Below are 24,980 nucleotides of genomic sequence, written 5' to 3' on the forward strand. Positions count from 1 at the left end.
CTCAGGAAACCTGAATCCCTTAAAAAATTGCCTACTAGAAATTGAGGGTGACAAATACACTAACAGGAAGAAGCAGCTCTCCTGTGAACTGATCTCCTTATACAACTCCATCAAAAAAGGATACAAAGTTATCTACAAATGCTACAATGAGAAGAATTGGAAACCCTGTTAAAAAACACTCTGTAGGGCCATGCACGCTCCCGAGAGTAAATTCCACAAATGTCCATCTGTCTCCGTGTTTTGTGTTTCCATTTTGTGCATGCGTTTGTGTAAATGTGTTGACAAAAGTGTGTATGGATGAAGATGGATATATTTGTGTATGTGCTTGGTGTGTGTATAGCTCTATGCATCTTATGCAAACATGTGTCTTCATGTATTTATAACTCACCTTTTACTGATAGGTGACACCAGCCAGGGTTGCTCCTTTAAATTCAGCTGTGTGTGGGCTAGAGGATGATAAAAGAATACAGTCAGATAGGAGACACGATTCTAAATTTACTTTTTTGGAAAACTAGCTTTTATTACTCTAGACAGAAACCAATTGATTTCTGTCAGAAATCTGAGTTCCATTAAAAAACTGCTTAGTAGGAACTAAGGGTGCCATATACACTAACAGGAAGAAGCAACTCTCATATGACCTGCTCCTTTTTATACAACTCCACCAAAGAAGGATGCAAAGTTGCTAACAAATGCTGCAATGAGACTAATTGGAAACTCTGTTAAAAAAAAAAAAAAATCTCTGTGGCCACGCAGGCTCCCGAGAGTAAATTCCACAAATGTCCATCAGTCTCCTTTCTCTTTGGTCTATGTTTCCATCATGTGCATGGATTAGTTTGTGTACATGTGTTGAAGAGAAGTGTGGATGGATGGATGGATGGATGGATGGATGGATGGATTGATGGATGGATATATTTGCTCATGTGCCTGTGTGTGTATAGTTCTATGCACACTTATGCTGATGGGTGACTTTATTTAACTATTTATTACTCATGTTTCTTTCGCAGGTGCCTCCTCGGTTGCGCCTTTAAATTCATTTGTCTGTGGACTAGCGGATGATAAGAGAATACAGTCAGAGAGGAGACATAATTCTGAAATTATATTTTGGAAAAATTATCTTTCATTACTCTAGACAGAAACCAATTAATTTCTGACTATTCATGTGTATAGCACTATTGGAACCTGGAATGTCTTTTTCTCTTTATTAGAAATGAGGATTTATATGGCAACAACCAAAATCTTAGGCGGGGGAAAATAGTAATGATTCCCGATTTAAGTAAACCTCTTTATTATGACCTCAGTCCCAATATGTGACAGACTTTGTGGTGGCAGTTATTTCAAACTCAACTCCAGTTTGTAGGTAGTCAGCCCTCTTATTCCATTCAATGTCCTGCTTAAAAGGCCCTCCATTAGCTCCTTATGTTCATTCAGCATGGTGGTTTCTCATGCCCCACAAAAAGGGTCAGATAACTAGAGGTCTGACACAGGGGCACAATCCAATAGGATGGTGATTTGAGGTTTGGAGCACCAGCCTCCATGGTGGCAGAGTTCTGGAGGGTGGAGAACACCTCCAAGGCTCTTAGCTCTGTTGCTTTCTGCTGAAGGCTTCAAATTTCCAGTTCCCCAAGTACTCCCACCTCCTCCTCACTCCAAACACGATTCTCTCTTCCCTCGGCCCACTCTGGTATGTCTCATACACAGAAATCTGAGTTTCCAAGGTATTTGCCTGCTACTTACTAAGGGTGACAAGACAGTAACAGACAGAAGCCTCCCTCTGTAGTCTGTTTCTCTTTTTACCAAAACAACTGTAAAAATGTGGAAGTTTACCTATACCTGCTACAGTGAGAACATAAATAAACTGTGTCAAAGACACTCTATTGCTGTGGACACTCCTGAGACTAAATCCCACTAATCTCAATCTCTCACTCTGTCTGTCTCTATCTCTCTGTCATAGTTACGTTTGTGTGTGTGTGTGAGTACATCTTTTATAACTCACATGTCCTTGGTGCCTCCATCAGTGATGACTGCCATTGGCTCATTTGGATGGGGACTAAAGGACAAATATGGTCAGAAACAGACACAACGCCTAATTCTAAATGTTTTGCACCAAATAGCTACAGTTACTCTATGAGTTATTCCCCTCTGGTTACACTTTAAATATTCACATGTACTTATATCACTAAACTGACCTGGTATGACTTTTTTTTATTAGAAACAAGGTTTTCTATGCCAACAGTGAATGTCTTAGGCTGTGAACATAGCGATGCATCTAGGGGAAGTGACTGTATCTTCACCTCAGTGTGTAACAGCTTTTTTGAAGGGATTTAATTACAGTTCAACTTTAGTTTGTAAGTTCTCCTTCTTATAATCCCATCTGAATTCCTCATTCTCATTCACTTCCAATCACCTCCTCACTTTTCACCAATCCTAGTTGTCTTTCCTGCCCAAGAGCTAGGGCCAAGTAGCAGAAGACATCAAGCAAGGGCTGCATCCTGTGTGATAAATTTCATTTTATGTTTTTTAGAGATGAGGGTCTCTCTTTGCTGCCAGGTTAGGAGTGCAGTGGCATGATCATAATTCACTACAGCCTTGAACTCCTGGGCTCAAGTGATCCTTCTAGATAACATTTTACCTCTGAAATGCTATAGGAGATACTGGTATATTCTTTCAAAAGCAATCTCTCCATCCCTAAATGTAAGATTACAAACATAGAATTTTGTATACAGAAAACCCTCAACTGCCCAAATTCTCACTTAAAGCACTAAATTAATTACACCCACATTACCACCATATGGCAGCTTATAAATAAATGTACATCAGTAGGTTTCTTGAGATCCCAAAGGCTACCTCAGAACTTGAATCAGTCAGTTAAATTCCCTCAGCACATCTTCCTATCTTTCAACTCTTTATAAATGTTCCTTATGTTTGCTCAAAGGGCTAGAAATTGTTTTTCTTTTTTAATTTACACACACACACACATGCAGTTAGCCATTTATATCCATGAGTTCTACATCTGCAGATTCAATCAAGCATCTATCAAAAACATTCAATAAACAATAAACACAAAATTTTAAAAATACAGTATAACAACTATTTTCACAGCATTTACATTAAGTATTATAAATAATCTAGAGATGATTTAAAGTATATGGGAGGGTGTGCATAGTTTATATGCAAATACTATGACACCTTATATAAGAAAATTGGAACTTGAGCATCCAGTTTTTTGTATTGGATGGGGGAGTTCCTGGAACCAATCCCCTACAGACATCGAAGGATAACTGTATATGTACATATACACATATGTAGACAAAAAAGAGAGAATAATATATCAATCAAGGGAGGAATTCTGCAGATTTATGGTATGAGACAGTATGACATTCATAGATTTAACATTCATGGTTAGCACTGTTTTGAGAGCTACCCAGAAGATACTTTGTTAAGGCAATGGAGAAGCTAGAGGCCCAATCTAGGGGCTAAATACATGAGTCTAGCCTAACATCAAGCATTTGTTTTTGGAAGTTTTTTTTGAGACAGGGTTGGAGTGCAATGGCACAATCACAGCTCACTGTAGTCTTGACTTCCTGGGCTCAGGCGATTCTCCTGCTTCAGCCTCTCGAGGAGCTGGGCCCACAGGTGTGTGCCGCCATGCCCAGCCAAGCATTTGTATTAAAGTTAAAAGGCAATGACTCTAAACAGTTTAAGAAAAAAAACTAGGCTGGGCACGGTGGCTCAACCTTGTAATCCCTGCACTTTGGGAGGCTGAGGCGGGTGGATCACGAGGTCAGGAGATCGAGACCATCCTGGCTAACACAGCAAAACCGTGTCTCTACTAAAAATACAAAAAAAATTAGCTAGGTGTGGTGGCAGGCGCCTGTAGTCCCAGCTACTCGGGAGGGTGAGGCAGAAGAATGGCGTGAACCTGGGAGGCAGAGTTCGCGGTGAGCAGAGATCACACCACTGCACTCCAGCCTGGGTGACAGAGGGAGACTCCATCTTGAAAGAAAAAAGAAAAAAGAAAAAAAAAACTAAATCTATTGATGTAAAATGCCCTCTGCCCCCAGAAAGAAAGAAAAATGTAAGAACTAAGAACATGGCAGCTCTTAACCAGAAAAAGAACAGAAATGTTCTGTACCTCCCCCACCAAAAATCACTGAACTAATTCAGCAAATGCTCTAACCTGAGCAAAAAGGATTCAAGTGAAATAAAACCTTCATTGAAGTTGAAAAGGATATTAACTTGTAGAATATGCGTACATGTAAGAAACATAACGTATTACTCTCAATGGAAATATAATTCAGATAAAGAATTCCACAAAAAGATGTCTTAATCTTAAAATCTGAGGATTTACAGAGCTCTCAGAAAGTATTACTTGCAAATGATAAGTCTTCTATAATGTATGATTTTGTTTATGGTTAGCTCTAAAAGAGTTTTTAACATGTTTTAAATCAACATGATCATCTGTTGATAGTTATATAATCTCTAAAGAAATATTCTTCAATAGGCAACACTTCTCATATTTAAAACATTCAGTCTTTACGTATAAATTATGAATCCATAAATCTTAAGGAACTACATAAAGCCCAAAATCTTCCCAATGGAACAAGGCTATCGACAATCTGTTCCCATCCCCTCTATCTAGCTTTGTCTTCCACATTCCTACTCACACATCCTATGCTCCAATCAAAGTAGACAGTTAGGCTGGGCGCAGTGGCTCAGGCCTGTAATCCCAGAACTTTGAGAAGCCTAGATGGATGGATCGCTTGAACTCAGGAGTTTGAGTCCGGCCATGGGCAACATGGTGAAACCCCGTCTCTACTAAAAATATAAAAATTAGTCAGGTGTGGTGGCTCAAAACTGTAGCCCCAGCTACTCAGGAGGCTGAGGCACAAGTATCGCTTGAACTTGGGAGGCAGAGGTTGCAATGAACTGAGACTACGCCACAGCACTGTAGCCTGGGCAACAGAGGGGAGGATGGTGGGCAAAGGAAAGAACGAAACTCATAATTTTATATTTTTTTTAAAACAAGTAGACAATTAGTCTTCAGATGCTACCTGAACTTTCCCATCTCCATGCCTTGGCTTATGCTCTTCTCTCTCCTACCTCTCCAAATGCCCTTTCATTTTCAGATTCTACCAATGTCCTAGTCTGAGCTTACACACACCACAGTAATCCCTTCTCTGAATTCCAAGAGCATTTATTTTCTATTTAAAAACAAAACAAAAAAACCTCTGTAGTACATATTTTAACACTTTATGAGACTTAGATTAATGTTCAGCAAAAAGGCAAGAAAATAAGGACTTTAGCATACTGAATATGTATCACGTACTCTACCAAACACCTTCTATAATTAATCTCATTTAATTAGGACTGTGACATAATTATTGTCTTGTTCTCTTTGAATTTTCAAAATGTTCATAATTTATCTCATCCCAAACCAGATAAGCCCTCTAAAGGCAGAAGCCTTCATTCACACACACAACATAAAATAATTAAGTGCCTACTAAGTGCTTCCCACTTGTATGGAGGACACACAAAAAGGGGATTTTTGCATTCTACTAGATTATAAATCTGCTGAGGTTAACAGCTAAATAAAAATAGACTCAACTGTTCCATCCCAAACTGCCTTGCAATACTGTGGTTATTCAATGTTATTTGATTTAAAAGATAAAAAGTTCAATCACAGTAAATGGAGAAAAACAGGCAAGAATGTACAAAGTAGTATAAACAATAATTACCATGAACTAGAAAGTTTCTTTTTCCTTCACCTTTGAAAATTTTTTTAATTCTCAGTTCTTTTGTCTATACAAAGGTGGGTATAAAATGTGAATTAGAGCTCCTATTAATAAAACAAAATAAAAAATGTTGGTATTAAAGTGTAAATAATATATTTATAAATATTATAAATATTATGTACTTAGACAAAAGTGACAAAAGCAGATAGGAAATATCACAAAAACAATTTCTCTAAAAAAAAACATATGATGCCTAATCCCCTGAATAAAGACACTTCATAGACACTCAGATACCCAAGAAAGAGACTGCTGGAAAAGTCTCCCTCCTAAGTACTTACAGCTCCATTTCATTCATCACTATCTGAATATCTTCATTCCTATGGGCTCCCACTTCTGGATCACTCTTCTGCAGGGATCCATGGCAATCTCCAATCTACATCTTCAGCCTAGGAAAGCCCAGATTCCTCAAAAGATGGGCTAACATAATTGAGAGTAGGAGCTCTCTATTCCTCTGCTTCTGGAAAGTAAGTTAGTCTCAGTCATCCACCCCAAGCATATGCATGTTACCAACTACCCAAATGAAGCTTCACTGCTGGTTTGCCAGCCAATCCTACATTTGCCCTACCCTACATGTACATGAGAGAATTGAGAAAAGAGTCAGAAAATAACGGACATCCACCCTGGGTCACAGATCTATGTACTTAAGCAATGTCCAGCTCCCTAGTTCTTGAGGGATTCTAAGTTCTCTGTAAGCTGGGATGGAAGAAAACGATACCACATTCCTATCTGCTCCAGAGACTCTTTCCAGTGGCTCAAATTCTTTTAACATTTTTCAATAAAACCTTGAAGTTTGTCAGTTCCTCCAGTTAAACAAACAAAAAGGCAGCAACCTCTTCAGAACTCCTTGAATGCCGTATTCTAATGTCTTTCTTGATAGCTCTCAACATCCTGTGTTTTCAATTCCCTTATCTTTATCAAACTTGCATTAAACCAAATATTCAGATTTTTTCCTAAAACCCTCATTTCTATCCAACTAAGAGTTTGTTTCTCTTCAAATTTGGCTGTCCCCTGCAAATTCCATTCTTATCCACTTTCATTGGGTTCAACAGCTCATTCCATTCTCATCCTCTTCCACTGTGTTCACTAGAGCCACTCCCTCTTTCTAAAACTAAAATCACTCAATGACAGAATGATGTAAAAGAAGACTGGGTTTTGAACTAAGAAACCTGAGTGCAATTCTCATTTCTCTGATTTACTGTATCCAAATAATTTTCTCTCTTTGAGTTTCAGGTTCTCCACCTGAACAACCACTTGATCAGGATGTTAAGCAAGGATTCAAGTACTAGAGGATATTTTGTTTAGTCTCTAGGATTTCTTAACATTCTGAAATTCTATGCACCTCTGATTTTGTCTAAAGGAAAATGAGAAATATTTAGCTGCCGTTCATGAAAACTATAACAGAAGATCATAAGAAAAGCAGAAGAGAAGTGAAAAGAAATAAAGTATTATTAAAATGTCATAGAAGGAAATAAAAGAATCCAGAGAATAAGAAAAATCTTCAGCGAACTAAGCAGTGTACGCACTTAAAGAGAAAACCTAACTGGGTAGGCAGTAAGTAGAGAAATGAATTAGAAATATCCTTTTGATATATGCTAAATATAGTTAACATAACATGGTCTATATTTAGATATTCTCCACGCACAGTAAGAGTATTTTTCTAGGACTGGCCTGGTCTTGCTCACGAAAAACTCAGGGTCCTGTGGCCACAAGTAACTGATATCTGCCTTTAAAATTTTGATGGTTAAAAAGAAGTGTAATATGGTTACCACTGCCATTTCCAAAATATTTGGACAAACTTTTGGAGTATCCAGGCTTCTAAGGAACACTCTAAAGAGAGTTAATATATAACAAAATGTGACTTTCTGAATTGATCCGAGTTAAACCAGTACCGTGATCGCATTGCTGCATAGGTCTGTATCCATCTATGCTTAGGGGCAAATGACGTGATTAGAGAGCCAGGCAGGAAGATGGTGAAATCATGGGTTGGCTACCTGTTAACTGTGGAATCATGAGCCAATATTTCAACCTCTTTAAAGCAGAGTTGCCTAATTAGTAAAAAAGCAATAATAGCACAAATAATTTGTAAAGCTGTGTGGAGATGACATGACATGATAAATATTAAGCATGTAATATTGTGTGTAGCACAGAGTAGAACACTAAATGGATACTAGTTTCTATTCTCTCTATTCACTAAGTTAACATATCACTTCAAAAAATCTGTGAAATCATACCTGTTTAAACACTGTTCAACAGCAGGAAGCACTATTAAACAAAAAATAAAATGCATTTTAAATCAATGGGAACCTATAAAATATTAAAAACATAAAAGAGCACAGTGACTTGTTCCTATAATCTCAGCTACTCAAAAGGTTCAGGCAGAAGTATCACTTGAGAAGCCCAGGTGTTTCAGACCAGCTTGGGCAACACAGAAACACTCTATCTTTATTTTTAAAAAGTTAAAAAAATTTAAAAAAATCATGTAGACAGGGCTAGGTGGGTCATGCCTGTAATCCCAGCACTTTGTGAGGCCGAGGTGGGTGGATCACTTGAGGTCAGGAGTTCGAGACCAACCTGGCCAACATGGTGAAAGCCGGTCTCTAGTAAAAATACAAAAATTACCAGGTTGGTGGTGCACACCTGTAAACTCAGCTACACAGGAGACTGAGACAGGAGAATCACTTGAACCCAGGTGAAAGTTGAAGTGAGCCAGAATTGTGCATGTCTTTCATACAAGACATCAGAAGGATTTAAACCATTATACTACAAATATTCATCATGCTCTTTGACTTGCCTGACAATTGAGCACGTACACAATGACAATTACACTTTAGATGATGTACACTTCAAAGCTCCTCAGTAGAAGTGTGCCGAACTGGTCACCTTGGATCTATGTTTGGTGAATCCTATTATATGGTATTCATTATTTTTCATACCCTTGTGGTATAATAATGAGCCTACACTTTTGTATTTTCTGGTTTAACCTTCAGAAAGTTTTGTCAGTCACTCATGGGAACAAGGTATGATATACAAACCTAATCAAAATGAATAAAAAATTATCAAATTTGATATATTTACACAAAATAAAGTTGCTACAAGCATTAGATATGAATAAAGTTGTGCACTGGGAAATCACTCCAATATTCATTAAAAATAAATACTTTAGGAGTCAATTAAAGAATTTAACATTATTTTTGTTTCTAAAATAGTCTGGTTTGAAGGATCATGTTATTCTCTAAAGTATTTTCATTAAACTGATATTTTATCCAAAAGTTAGCTCTCTGAACAACAAAGCCAGTGTATGCATATTTACATTTATCTCATTTGACTAACTGATAACAACAAAACATATATCTCTTATATCCAATAATAACAAAGAGGGGTAACAGGTGACTGTGGTTTAATCACAATTCTAGCACTCTATCCTGCTTCCAGTAGTTCCTGGAGCAGCCAAAATCAAATCTTCCTTCATGCAAACATTCTAAACGCATCTGAAGTGAGTTCCCTCAGGTTTCCTCAGCAGAAACCCTAAAATTAAATAAATAACTTCTTTTCCCTTCTTCCTGCCTCACAATCCCTCTTCCCTGAGGAAAATAATTACTACATCAGCGGTCTCGTTACTTCTCATTGTGTAGTGTTTATGGCTTATTATGATCACTTCTTCCCTCTGGTTTTAGCAATGTGATCTGGCGCCTATAATTTCTAGTACTTCATCTTGTTCTCCTTCCCCTCTTGATGGAAACATCCTGTAGAATTAAAGCAAAATTATGTTGTCCCCTCAGCCTGTTATGTCTTGAACTGCTGTCCAATGGTTCTTCTTCCCAATTTCAATGCAGGGAAGTCTATAATCTTACTACTCAGATCATGGCCAAAAATCAGCAGAATCACCATCACTCCAGAACTTATTACAAATGCAGAATCTCAGGCCCGCTGAATCAGAATGTGCAGGTTCAATGAGCCCCTGCTGATTTATTCAGGGAAGGGAAGTTCTCCTCTATCTTGAGTGTACATGACATTAAATGTGTATTGCAAAATTACCTGTCCCAGACTTTTGTTCATTTTTTATTTCTGTGGCTATGTTCGAAACAGAGTCTTTCTGGTCACTTGTATTCTGAATGGGATTTCAAACAAAATAATCAATACATACAGTATATTTCATAGACTATACAGTTAATAATTCAAAATATGAATGAGAGTGTAATACCTTCAAGGCCGGTTGTTTCTGAGAAGACACTGAAAACCGAAAGGGATACATAATCACTCGTATGTAAATATGATAAAGTTATCCATATTTTCATGAAGTGTTAGCATCAAGCTGTATCCTCCTGCCTGAATTAGCATAGGCTTTGATGTTTTCTACTTTGTGTATTGGGACAGGAACATGACAGAATTACAATATAGAAAACAGAAGTATAGTCTTCATGAAACAAACACTTCCAATTTCATATGTGATATTATTCTTCATATGTCTATTACTACAATAAAACAGTGTCTATATCAATGTGGATATGCCGAGTGATGAGGACAAATGTGATCTAAAATCAGAGCAGCAATTCATACACTTGGGAATCGATGTTGACGCAGGTGATTAATGCTCCTGCATGTTTTTCATGTAAGACATCAGAGGGATTTATATCATTATACTACAAATATTTAGCATGCTCTTTAACTTGCCTGACAATTGAGCAGGTTCACAATGACAATGGCACTTTAGTTGAATGTACACTTCCCAAGTGCTCTGTGGAAGTGTCCCGAACTGATCAGCTTAAATATATGTTTGGTGAATCCTAGTATAAAATATTCTTTATTTCTCACACCTCTGTGGTGTCATAATGTGCCTACATTTCTTGAATCCTCTAGTTTAGGCTTCAGAAAGTTTCTTCATCCATTCATGGCAAGAAGGTATAATATATAAACCTCATCAAAAAGTATAATAAACCATCAAATTTGGCATACTTATACAAAAATGTTACTAAAAGCATTAAATATGAATAAGCTTTTCCATTTGGAAATTGCTCTGATATTCATTGAAAATAACCACTTTAGGAGTCAGTTAATGAATTCAATATTATTTTTGTTTCCAAAATAGTCTGGTTTGAAGGATCATGTTATTCTCTAAAGTATTTTCATTAAATTGCTATTTTATCCAAAAGTTAGTTCCTTGAAAAACAAAGCCAATGTATACATATTCATGATTATCCTATTTGAAGAGCTAATGCCAACAAAACATATATCTCTCATGCCCAATAGTAACAAAGAGGGGTAATGAGTCACTGTGTGTCATCACAATTCTAGCACTCTATGCTGCTTCCAGCAGTTCCTGGAGCAGCCAAAATCTAATCTTCTTTTATGCAAATATTCCAAATGCATCTGAAGTGAGTCCCATCAGGTTTCTGCAGCAGAAACCCCCAAATTACATAAATAACATCTTCTTTTCCCTGCTTCTTGCCTCTCAATCCCTCTTCCTTGAGTAAAATAATTACCACATCAGAGATCTCAATTCTCTTTCTACATTGTTTACGGGTTATTCCAATCACTTCTTCCATGTGGTTTTAACAATATGATCTGACGCCTATAATTTTTATCACTTAATCTCTTTCTCCTTCCCTTTACGATGGAAACATGCTGTAGAATTAAAGCAAGAATATGCTGTCCCTTAACCTGTTATATCTTGCACTGCTCTCCAGTTGTTCTTGCCAGTTTCACTGTGGGGAAGAAGATAATCTTACTACTCAGATCATGGCCAAGGACCAGTTGCATCAGCGTCACCCAAGAACTTATTACAAAAGCAGAAACTCAGGCCTGCTGAATCAGAATGTGCAGATTCAATGAGCCCCCTGTGATTTATTCAGGGAAGAGAAGTTCTCTTCTATCCTGAGTGAACATGACATTAAATGTGTTTTGCAAAATTACCTGTCCCAGATTTTTGTCCATCCTTTATTTCTGTGGCTATATTCGAAACAGAATCTTTCTTGTCACTTGTAGCCTGAATGGGATTTGAAACAAAATAATCAATACATAAAGTATATTTCACAGACTATATAGTTAATAGTTCAAAACAGAAATGAATGTGTAATTACCTTCAAGGCTGCCACTTCAAGGCTGCTTGTTTCTGAGAAGACACTGAAAAGCAAAAGGGATACATAATCAATCATATGTAAATATGATAAAATTATCCATACATTCATGCACTGTTACCATCAAGCTGTATCCTCCTGCCCCTATTAGTTTAGGTTTTTGTTTTATACTTTGTGTCTTGGGACTGGAACATGACAGAAATACACTGAAGAAAACACCAATACAGGCTTCATGAAATATACACTTACAATTTCAAATGTGATATGATTTGTCATATGTCTAAAACTAAAATGAAACAGTGTCAGTATCAATGTGGATACGCGGAGGGATAAAAACAAACGTGGTCTAAAAACAGAGGAGCAACTCATGCACCTGGGAATCAACGTCAAAGCAGGTGGTACATGCTTTCACATGTCTTTAGTGCAAGAGATGAGAAGGAAATACACCATTATACTACAACCATTCATCATGCTCTTTAACTTGCCCAATAACTGAGAAGGTACACAATTACAATGACACTTCAGCTGAATGTACACCTCACATCTCCTCAGTGGAAGTGTCCTAAATTGATCAGCTTGGATATACGTTTGGTGAATCCTAGTAGACAGTATTCATTATTTCTCAGACCCATGTGGTATAATAATTGCCCAAGTTTCTTGTGTTCTCTAGTTCAGCCTTCTGAAAGTTTTTTCATCCACTCACGGCAATAAGATATAATATATAAACCTCAATAAAAAGTATCATCATTTATCAATATTGACATACTTCTACAAAATAAAACTGCTACAAGCATTAGATAATAAGCTTTCACATTTGGAAATGACTCCAATATTCATTGAAAATAACCATTTTATGAATCAATTAATGAATTCAACATTATTCTTGTTTCTAAAATCGTCTGGTTTTAATTATCATGTTATTCTCTAAAGAATTTTCATTAAATTGCTATTGTAACCAAAAGTTAGCTCCTTGAAAAACAAAGACAATGTATCCACATTCATGTTTATTTCATTTGAATAACTAATATCAACAAAATCTATGTCTCTGATTCCCAACAGTAACAAAGAGAAGTAACAAGTCACTGTGGTTTATCTGAATTCTAGTACTCTTTCGTTCTTCCAGTAGTTTCTGGAGCAGCCAAAATCAAATCCTCTTTTATGCAAATATTCTAAATGCATCTGAAGTGAGTTCAGTTATACTTAGAGTCATAATTTAAAAAATCATTTTCTTTGTACTCATGAAGGCTCCTAATATTCCTACATTTCCCGGATTGAGCAGTTCAGCTCTTTTGCCATCTCGTTTTCCACTTTTGCAAAAACATACATGTCAAAGAAATCATGCATAATCAGATTCCCATGTAAATAAGGTAAACAAAATCTCTAAATCCCAAGACTTTTCTTATTAATAACCAACTAAATATATACATATGTACATATATATACACACACACACATGTCATGATTGCCAAGAATATTGGTAGTTTTTTTTAGTACTCAAGATATACATTCTTTTATTACTTTGTTTCTAAAGCTAGTTTGATATAATATACCATAGGGGTCTCTCAGGCCTTTTATGAAATAACTACCTCAGCAAACACAGTTTTCCTAAAGAAAAAAAAAAACATTTTTCCTAGATTAACCTGCATCCCAATATGCTAACTGATGTGAACAAAGCACACATCGATGTGCAAAACTTCTAGGGAGGAGAAATTAAACCCTGGGGGTCACCCTCATCCTTCTAACTTCCGCTTTCCATTAAGTGACTCCCCACAAGTCTCCTCATCAGAAACCTCCAAATTACCTAGCTAGCTGCTTTCTTTGTTTTGCCCAATTTGACATACACTCTTTTTCATTCATAAATCTAATATCCATATTGGTGGACTTCATTCTTTGCCCTCCACATTCATTTCTTCATTATTCTCACCACTACTATATTGTGACATCTGTACAATCCCATTCTGACACATGTGAAAATAAGGTTTTGCTTTATTAAAATGTTAAATGTATCAGACACTTGACTAACGTGTACAAATTCCTTCTTCACAAAAGCAGCCCCATGGCCTTCTCTCTCCCATAGACACTCTTTCACAGCTGTTTTTCACTGACATTGGTTTGAGTATCTATCATCTCTCATTTTGTCTCTATGCTTTCACCTCATATTATGAGTTATTAGCATAGGCTCAGCAGCCTATCTCACCTATTTTCCTCTCCAGGAGACACTGCTGAGTAGTAAATTAGAATCTTCCAGGATATGAACACTTTCACGTACACAAGACTTTGTGGAGCTATTTTATGTTTAACTACGCATAAAACCACTATGTCGATGCCTTCCAGAGAAACAGGCTCTGAAATGTTATTGAACATAACCTATTTAAAAACTTCATTAACTACAATGACACTGCCTCTCCTCAATGCACCATCTTCAGAAATAACTTGTGAAGACTTGAAAACATGTCAGTAATTAACATGAAAAATGAAGAATGATGTAATTTTTTGCAGGTATAAATAAGACATGCTGACATCCTTACTAGATCTGAGAAAAGCAGATTGCCATGAGACAGGAAATAAATATGGAACAGAAATATTTTCATTTGTAATGAAAATTATTCTGTTTACAGTTTTCAGAAGAGAAAAAAATACACACACAAACACACACACACACATTCACACACAAAAACCAGAGCAATACGGCTTACAGGGTGTTTTTTCTTCAAGGGCCTATTTGTCATTTGACATCTGGGAACACTCTATAGGGATAAACAAAGGGGTTCTAAATTGTGACCTGAGTAGTTTAGAGTTTAAAATTCATGAGGGGGAGCCGAGAGGACAAATAACACTTTGACCATTGGCCATTTCCTCTTCTTACTGTCATTCTCTGAAAAGGACACACTGGATTTTCTCAGGGTCATGACATGTCAAAAAGACATGCTTTAAGGGGGAAACAGTTGCAATCAACACAGCCATGGGAGAGATACAGCTATGCTTGCTAGGATTTCCAATATTTCTGTTTCATTTCTAATATAGTAAAAATCAATAAAAGCAACCACATAAGCATATCCATGCTGGTATGTCATCATATTTATGTCCATATGGTATCAGCATGAAGAGAGCATAATTAAATATGCTGCAGTCATCAAATGGCATATCATTAGATCACACAATAAATCAAATACCTCACTGGGTCAACGTGGATAGATCTGAAATATATATCACTGATTTTACAAAGACCAAGTTGCAGTCATCGTGTGCACTGTCTGAACTTTTCTACAAGGTTTTAATACACAAAATCAAGTTCTACATGTTATCTATGAATGTGCACATATGTTGTAAGAGGATTTTCATGTGCATTTGGGTGATTTTTCTTTTAAAAAAAATTTAATTCAAGTTCTTGGTTACATGTCGTCAATAAGTTTTAGTAGTATAGAAAACCCTAAGACCATAACAGCTCAGAATGACTGTCTTAAAAGGCTATGTCTACCAAAGAGTCAGGAAAGCATGACTACTTACTTTCTTCATTTTTAAAACTGAGAGGTACCCCATGCACACTCCCAAATAAAACTGCACACAAGTTCTTTAGCTAATTAGATCCCATTTGTCAATTTTGGCTTTTGTTGCCATTGCTTTTGGTGTTTTAGTCTTGAAGTATTTGCCCATGCCTATGTCCTGAATGGTACTGCCTAGGTTTTCATCCAGGGTTTTTATATATTTAGAACTTACTTTTAAGTCTTTAATGCATCTTGAGTTAATTTTTGTATAAAGTGTAATGAAGGGGTCCAGTTTCAGTTTCCTGCATAAGGTTAGCCAGTTTTCCCAACACCATTTATTAAACAGGGAATTCTTTCCCCATTGCTTTTGTCAGGTTTGTCAAAGACCAGATGGTGTAGATGTATGGCATTATTTCTGAGGCCTCTGTTCTGTTCCATTCGTCTATATCTCTTTCGGTACCAATACCATGCTGTTTTCATTACTGTAGCCTTGTAGTATAGTTTGAAGTCAGGTAGCATGATGCCTCCAGATTTGTTCTTTTTGCTTAGGATTGTCTTGGCTATATGGGCTCTTTTTTTGGTTCCGTATGAAATTTAAAGTAGTTTTTTTCTAATTCTGTGAAGAAAGTCAATGGTAGCTTGATGGGTATAGCATTGAACCTACAAATTACTTTGGGCAGTATGGCCATTTTCAAGATATTGATTCTTCCTATCCATGAGCATGGAATGTTTTTCCATTTGTTTGTGTCCTCTGATGTCCTTGAGTGGTGGTTTGTAGTTCTCCTTAAAGAGGTCCTTCAAATCCATTGTGAGTTGTATTCCTTGCTATTTTATTCTCTTTGCAGCAATTGGGTATGGGAGTTCACTCAAGATTTAGTGCTCTATTACTGGTGTATAGGAATGCTTGTGAATTTTGCACACTGACTTTGTATCCTGAGACTATGAGGAAGTTGCTTATCAGCTGAAGGAGATTTGGGGCTGAGACAATTTGGTTTTCTAAATATACAATCACGTCATCTGCAAACAGAGACAATTTGACTTCCTTTCTTCCTATTTGAATACCGTGTATTTCTTTGTCTTCCCTGATTACCCTGGCCAGAACTTCCAATACTGTGATCAGACTGAACAGGCAACCTACAGAATGGGAGGAAATGTTTGCAGTCTGTCCATCTGACAAAGGCCTAATATCTAGAATCTACAAGGAACTTAAACAAATTTACAAGAAAAGAACAAACAGTCTCATCAAAAAGTGTGCAAAAGATATGAACAGACACTTCTCAAAAGAATACATTTATGCAGCCAACAAACATCTGAAAAAAAGCTCGTCATCACTGATCATTAGAGAAATGCAAATCAAAACCACAATGAGATACCATCTCACGCCATTTAGAATGGCAATCGTTAAAAGGTCAGGAAACAACAGATGCTAGAGCAGATGTAGAGAAATAGGAATGCTTTTACACTGTTGTTGGGAGTGTCAATTAGTTCAACCATTGGGGAAGACAGTGTGGTGATTCCTCAAGGATCTAGAACTGGAAATACCATTTGAGACAGTAATCCCATTACTGGGCATATACTTGGGGTGTGTGTGTGTGTGTGTGTGTGTATATATATATATATACACACACATTTTATATATATATATATAATATATATATATATATAATGTGTGTATGTACAGTGGCTTGTTCCTATAATCTCAGCTACTCAGAAGGCTGAGGCAGAAGTATCACTTGAGAAGCCCAGGAGTTTGAGAACAGCCTGGGCAACATAGCAAGACTCTTTACTAAAATCATGCAGGCTGCACACAGTGGCTCATGCCTGTGATCTCAGCATTTTGGGAGGCCAAGGCGGGTGGATCACGTGAGGTCAAAAGTTTGAGACCAGCCTGACCAAACATGGTGAAACCCCATCTCAACAAAAATACAAAAAAAAATTAGCCGAGTGTGCTGGCACATGTATGTAATCCCAGCTACTTGGGAGGCTGAGACAGGAGAATTGCTTGAACCCAGGAGGCAGAGGTCGCAGTGAGCCAAGATTGTGCCATTCCACTCCAGCCTGGGTGACAGAGTGAGACTTTATCTCAAAAGAAAAAAAAAATCATGAACTTTTGTACATGCCTTAGACCTTGTAGGAAAAAAAGTATAAGACTTTGATGCTTTATTACAGAAACTCTCATGATTTGTTACAAAACAGTTCTTTAGAAACATACTTGGAGGATATACTAAAATTATTATTTATACTATTTGTAGGTAACTAATGAATTAAGAACTCTTATTTCCTTTCTTATGTGCTTAGCATATACTTATCAAATGCCAATAAGAATATATTATCAAAATTTGTTACCTTACATGTGAATTGCAGTATAAAATAGTCATAATTCTAACAGAACCATATCAGACTGACAGAAAATGGCATCATTAGTAGAATCAATATAATGAGCAGGCATTGTCAAAGAACATGATTTCTGGACAAATGAACCAGGTGCAGCTAGAACATTAGTCCCCCTTATCTGCTCTATGTGTAGAAAACACTTATTCAACATGATGTTCCTCTTCTCTCACACCACAACAACAATTATCAACACAGAAGATTTCTGTGACCAAATATGTATTATTCCCCAGCAACAAGCAAACAGTCAATTCTGATGGGTGCTCTCTAATTCTGACACTATCTAATTGGGGATTGTGTCAGATCCCACAGGTTGAGGGCTCAGTACCACAAGGCTATTCCCCCACAGCAGTTACAAGTCTGGGCCTCCAGAACTTCTAATCAACTTCCAGTTGGACTTCAAGTTGGGTTTCCCAGGACCCCCTCTTTGGTTTTATTAATTTACTAGAGTGGCTCAGAGAACTCATGGAAACACATTTACCAGTTTCTTATAAAGAATATTAAAGGATACAGATAAAGAGATGCATAGTGCAAGATATGGGGGAAAAGTAACATGCTTCCATGTCCTCCCAGGGCAGTCACCCTCTGGGAACATCCATGTTTTCTCCATATGCCTTCATGTTTTGGAGAGCATCCAGGTAGCTGTATTCAGCTACCTGGATGCTCTCCAAATCCAATCCTTTTGGGATTTTGTGAAAGCTTCATTACATAGGCATGACTGATTAATTGAACATTCAGCCCCTCTCACATCCCAGGAGGTGAGGGGTGGGGCTGGAAGTCCCAACCCTCTAATCACACCCTGATCACTCTGATCATGAGCCCCACCCTGAAGCCATCTGGAGGCTGCCTGCCATAAGTCAATCATGAGCACACAAATGATATCATGTTGGAAGTTCTGAGGATTTTAGGAGTTGTATGACAGAAAATGGGGTTGAAGACCAAATATATATTTCATAATATGACATTGGTGGTTTTATTGATGGCAGATTCAGTTACCCACAGTCAACCATGGTCCATAAATAAAATTCCAGATGTATAAACATCTAAGGTTTAAATTGTGTAAGATTCTGGGTAGTATAACAAAATTTGAGCCATTACATCCCAGTCTGCCCAAGATGTGAATCGCCCCTTTGTCAAGTGCATACACATTACATATGATATCTGCTCACTAGTCATTGACATAATCTTACCTAACATCCAACCAAGAATATCATCATGGCTCACGGATCCAAGATCATGTGAAGCAGATGATCTTCTTTCTGACATATAGTCAAATAGAAGGTCAATAGTAGCCTAAGACTACATGGCAATGCCTACTGCATTTGCCTCGCTTATCACATAGCTATTTTATCATCTCACATCAGTGCAGAAAGTAGGGTGACTATGGTACATGATATTTTGTGAGCTCATATTCACATAACTTTTATTACAGTATATTGTTACAATTGATCTACTTTATCATTAGATATTATTAATCTCTTATTGTGCCTAATTTATGCATTAATTTTTATTATAGATATATATGTATTTTTAAAAATTTTTGTACACATAGAGTTCAGCACTATTCATGTTTTCAGGCATTCACTAAGGGTCTTGAAATGTATCCCCCATGTATAAGAGGAAATTACTTTACTTATTTTGTTGAAACACAACAGTTTCTCCACCTCTTCAGTTTAAACTATTCAGGATAAAGCACTCTAATACAAAAAATCTAGGTCTATGAAAATTGTACTTACTCTATGGCAAAACACAGCATACAGACCAGGGTCAAGGATCCCTGCAAAGACTTTTCAGCTGCCAGTGCAGAAGAGCCTAAAAGAGATCAGTGTCCTTACTCTCACTAATCCTCTCCTAGGGAAGATTCTGGTAAGTTTGCTTAGTTCTAGCTATTCATTCACCCTATGTAGGGCACAAACAATGCTTAAATTCAGCTTTCACTTTAGCTCCTTCAAAAGAAACACACACAGAGGAAATAGCACTCCCTTAAAAGCTTATCCAATCTGAGTCTTGTCTCCTTGTCAGAGAGAAGCTTATAAAGAAACACTGGGGAGGTACGGCAAGTTGCCAGGGAGGACTTTCTAATATATACAATATATATCTAAAGGAACCATAAACTCGCTGGAGCTACCAAGATGTGCCAACAGTTGTCCCACTACCTAGTGGGAAGAACAACAACAACAAATCTTTGTCACTTTAGGTAAACAAAAATAGTATGACTCTCGGCATTTTTCATGATGGAGAACCCATGTTATAATAATATAGACTGTTTTCAAACTGATCCCTCAAAAAAAGAAGGTCAATAAGAAACATATTTGTATGCCTATAGTATTCACTAGCTGGTCTTATTTCCAACTGCAAGATAAATAGGAAAGACTTTCTGACTCTAGTTTTATAAAGTACAGCCTCTTGAGATTGTCTCTTTCCACTTCTAGTATATCTGGACCCATCTCACAGAGAAGGATGATCCAGTTAGTGCTGTGTAGTACACAGCATGAAGTCATTTTCCTCAACCCTCCCCATTATGTGGCAAACGTCTATATAAATTATGCTTTTTCAACATGTAAACCATATGCCATTAAATCCTACATTAATAAACTAAAAGCAAAAAAGCACAATGGATAGCTTAATTGAATACATTCAATTATCTTGGAAATTTATGTTTTGTAATATTGAAAAAGATATCCACTATATTATCCTTAATATATGACTATGCTGGACATATCAAAACTATGGAGACAGCAAAAATATTAGTAATTGACAGGGGTTAGTTGGGAGGGAGGAATAAAAAAAAAGAGAGATGAATTTCAGGACAACAAAAGTATTCTAACGGCAGGTACGTTTATTATACATCTGTCCCACTATATAGAAGGTACAATACCAAGAGGGAACTTAGATATAAACTATGGGCTTTGGGTGATTATTATGATCCAGCAATGTAAGCTTCCCAGTTGTAACAAATGTACCACTCAGGTGGGAGATATTGATAATGGGGGGAGCTATGCATGTCAGGGGGGATGGCATATTTGAAAAATCTCTTTAGGTTCTTTTCAATATTGCTGAGAATATAAAACTGCTCTTAAAATAAAGTTATTAACTTTTTTAAAAGATTTTCACTGAATCTTCTATTGCTAATATATTACTATAATATATTGCCATATATTATAGCAAGATGTACTCAATTTGAAACACAATATGAATATTCTCTCCAGAATTATAGTATATAAAAGTACATAAAGCAAATAACTGTATTAACAGGCAAGAAAACAACTGATAAATGATTGATTTTTAAATTTCATAATTATAAACAGAAACTTAATAAAATATAAAACAAAACTGAACCATCTATATAATTAAAATGAAACAAATTTTTTATTTTAATTTTAAATCAGAAATCATTACTTATTTTATCTAACCATTTTACTGAAAGGTTAATCGAATAAGAACAGATTATAATTACCTAATATTACCATAGTAACTTCTGTAAGAAACCTGTTAAATATTCACCAAAATTCCAAAACCTAACAGCACAGAAACTTAATGTTTCATGTTAAGTTGCAACTGACACAAATGAAATAAGCACCATGCTATATTATATCACGATGTTATTCATTATTAAATAGAATTTTTAAGACACTAAAATTAAGTTGGGGCTGTAACTGCTGTGAATAAAATAATTCATATAACAGTCATAAGACTGTCATTCTTAGAAAGGCCTACATGCAAAACTGGCCCTTTGCTGGTGTTTGGAAATTTGCATTTTAAAGGTCTGTCACCATTTTCTGAGAAAAGTAGCTCACTGTACCTAAACTGTTTGCATAAACAATGTGGTTGACTCTGAATATCTGCTTTTCTTCTGCAAGTGTGGAATTTTTGTATATGTGTGAGATAGAATACCTATGTAACTAGCTTCCATAAAAATCTTGGATACTGTCTAGTCAGACTCATATTGGTAGACAATACTGCCCATGTGCTGTCAAAATTCAAAGCTACAGGAATTCAGCACATCCTGGTAACTCCACAGGAGAGGGCTCCTGGAAGCTCCTGCCTGGCTTCCCCAAGACTTGCCACATGCCCCTTTGCCCTGAGCCAATTTTACTTTGTATTCTTTCACTGTAACAAATCAAAGCCCAGAGTAGGACTGTTTGCTGAGTCCTTACAAGTGAATCACCAAACACAGAGGTGGTCTTGGGAAACTCTGACATAATGGCATTATATGAAATTAGTTTTCTTTAAGGTGATGTGACCTGTGACTACAGTCAGAAGGCTGTTTATAGAATACCTTTCCCTAATCTGTTTTCCTTAACAGTTGCCTTTGAGATTCCTGTATTTCTGCATGAGTAAATCCACAAAGGAATAGAAATAATTATGCCAAAAAAATGAAAAACAAGCAGCAATCCTATTTTAACCAGAATAAAAAATTGAGAATATGGATGATTAAAAATATACCCCATAGTATGAAAGCTTCTAAAAGAGAAACAAAAAGATCACAGCCAATTGTCTTCAACTCACCAAGGTTTCTTTTATAATAATTGGGGATCAGGCCAGGTGCAATGACATGCACCTGTAGTCCCAACTACTCCAACGGCTGAGGCAGGAAGATTGCTTGAGATCAAAAGTTCAAGGTTGCAGTGGAGATTGTGCCTGCGAATAACCATTGCATTCCAGCCTGGGAAACAGAGAGAGACCCTGTCTCTAAAATATATTAGTAGGCTGGGGGCAGTGGCTCACACCTGTAATCCAAACACTTTGGGAGGCTGGGGAGGGCGGATCACAAGGTCAGGAGATGGAGACCATCCTGGCTAACACGGTGAAACCCCATCTCTACTAAAAATATAAAAATTAGCTGGGCGTGGTGGTGCATGCCTGTAGTCCCAGCTACTTGGGAGGCTGAGGCAGGAGAAGTGCTTGAACCCGGGAGGCAGAGGTTGCAATGAGCCGAGATCATGCCACTGCACTCCAGCCTGGCCAACAGCATGAGACTCAGTCTCAAAAAATATATATAATATTAATAAAAACATATGTAAAATAATTTGCATCATTCAGATCATTGTGATAATTATAGAAATATATGTAGCCATTGGATATAATACTGTACTATAGATCATGGAGCTCATTTAATTTGTTTCTAATCTTTTTTCTTAAGTTCTTATAAAACTAAAAATATCTATTAAAACTAAAAATCATCTTTTAAAGGCAGTTCTTCACAGAACAGGTCAAAAAGTCAAAAACTGCATTTAAAATGTGGGATGAGTTATCCACTTCTCCTCCCAAACAGCGGGTTTTTATTGTTAAGGGCCAATAGGACTTTAAACTCATTTTGGGGAATAAAGGAAGTTATGGACCAGCATGATGGCTCATGACTATAATTCCAGCACTTTGGGAGGCTGAGGCAGGAGGATCACTTGAAGCCAAAAGTTTGAGACTGGCCTGAGCAACAGAGAGAGAGCCTTGTCTCTAAAAAATAAAAAATAAAAAAGTTAGCTTGGTATGGTGGCATATGCTTGTAGCAGTATCAGCGACTTTGGAGGCTGAAGTAAGAGGACCACTTGAACCCAGAAGTTTGAGGCTGCAGTGAGCTATGATCACACTATTGCACTCTAGCCTGGGAAACAGCAAAAGACTCAATCTCAAAAAAAAAAAAAAAATCAAGAAAGTTATATATAGATGGTTAAAGGTGTGGTAATCCAACCGACCAAATATTCCAGCTAAGTAACAGATTACCAATATTTGAAGAAATATAATACCAGAAAAGTGTTTTACATTAAAACTATGTCAAGTTTGAAAATTTAAAAGACACCTTAAGTGTCTTAACTTAATTTGAAAATTTAAAAGACATTTAAAGTTTGAAAATTTAAAAGAAACTTAAAATCTTAAAGGACCAGCATCACTTACACTGTCATTGTGCTGAAGATATAAAGAAGTTTAGCATTAAAGATTAATAGAATACCAGATATAAGTTAGAATAGGTAGCTAATTCTCTTAAAAGAAAATCATATATAGTTGTCAAAAATACCTATGTTAGAAATGTGTTCTAATAATATTTTCTTTAGGGATGAAATTCAAAAGAAAACAGTAAAAGCAGAGATATTAGAAGAGGTCATGAAAAGGGAATTGCACTAAAACAAAGTGTCCCAGAACACAGAGACTTGGTATACTTAGCATATCACCTATCCATAACATAATATCATATATCCATAACATAATATAAAAGATGTCAGCTTCTCCAAACTGCTCGTCTGTAGACTACTTCCAATTGAAACTTGAAACTCTCAAAATGTAGCTGTGTTATGATTCCATGTTGGAGGGAGTTGGGATGTATGTGCTTTGGACAAGCTGGTTCCAGTTACTGCTGCCAGACTTTTGTTTCAGAATGCATCCAGAAGAACTTATCAGGGATTTCAGTACAAACTATTTCCACAAGGAGCAGATAAGAAGACCACAGTTCTTCTCACACATTACGCTTAGGTTTTGACAATTCTGTAAAAGTGTGGGCACATGTACTCAGAAGTCAAGACCATTTTCCCTGACCCTGTGCACATAGCTTCTGCAGTTACAAAAGGGTTACGCAGAATCTTGGTAGATTTGTTCCCCATATTTGGACACCAGACATACCAATCACATCAACAGCCCACATTACACCTCAAAAATGGTTCTTTTGAAAACGGTACCGCCAAACAGCTTTTAAAAATTAAATCTAATTGGCTTTTCAGTAATCTTACTTGTTAGAATTGATACACCCTCCTTAAAATTCTCACATTTTTTATTTTTGCCACATCACTTCCTCTGGCTCCTCTCCTACTTTTCTCTAGCCACTGCTCATTCTCCTTTACCAACTCTTTTTTTTCTGGGGGCGGGAGGGAATGTTGACATTCCCAAGGTTTTGTCACTGGATGCCTTCTCATTCTACATCTGCATCATGGACAGCTCATTGAGATCGATGACTTTGCCTAAAAATTATAACAACATCATTCTACTTCTGCATCTCCAACCTCAGAGGTGGAGGGAAGGGAAGTTACTCTTCCCTGTTCACCAGCTGTACTTTTCCATTCAGTGAACACATCCTACTCCTTTCTCCTGTGCAGTATAAAGGCCAGTACACAACCTGGACACCTATGAATGATCCAAGATTTCTCTCTCCCCACTAATGTTTTACATTCAATGTTCACTAAATCATATTAACTGTACCTCTTTTCTGCTTATGCTTTATATTTCTACTGCTACCAAATAAATATGTTTAT

The 24,980-nt window shown here is 36.8% G+C and overlaps 1 protein-coding gene across 1 annotated transcript in view; it reads right to left on the reverse strand.

The window, feature by feature from the left end:
- Positions 1-2,981: 2,981 nt before the first annotated feature.
- LOC129530340 (ankyrin repeat domain-containing protein 36A-like) overlaps positions 2,982-24,980 on the reverse strand; it is a 36,716-nt gene continuing 14,717 nt past the window's right edge. The window contains exons 8-14 of the mRNA XM_055377152.1: positions 14,064-14,211; positions 11,870-11,912; positions 11,703-11,775; positions 9,994-10,022; positions 9,828-9,900; positions 8,024-8,054; positions 2,982-3,030 (exon numbers count right to left, since the gene is read on the reverse strand). Coding sequence (XP_055233127.1) covers positions 2,982-3,030; positions 8,024-8,054; positions 9,828-9,900; positions 9,994-10,022; positions 11,703-11,775; positions 11,870-11,912; positions 14,064-14,211 — 446 coding nt within the window. The remainder of the gene's footprint in view (positions 3,031-8,023; positions 8,055-9,827; positions 9,901-9,993; positions 10,023-11,702; positions 11,776-11,869; positions 11,913-14,063; positions 14,212-24,980) is intronic.

The sequence above is a fragment of the Gorilla gorilla genome, chromosome Y (genome assembly GCF_029281585.2).
Source record: "Gorilla gorilla gorilla isolate KB3781 chromosome Y, NHGRI_mGorGor1-v2.1_pri, whole genome shotgun sequence".
NCBI classification, from domain to species: domain Eukaryota; kingdom Metazoa; phylum Chordata; class Mammalia; order Primates; family Hominidae; genus Gorilla; species Gorilla gorilla.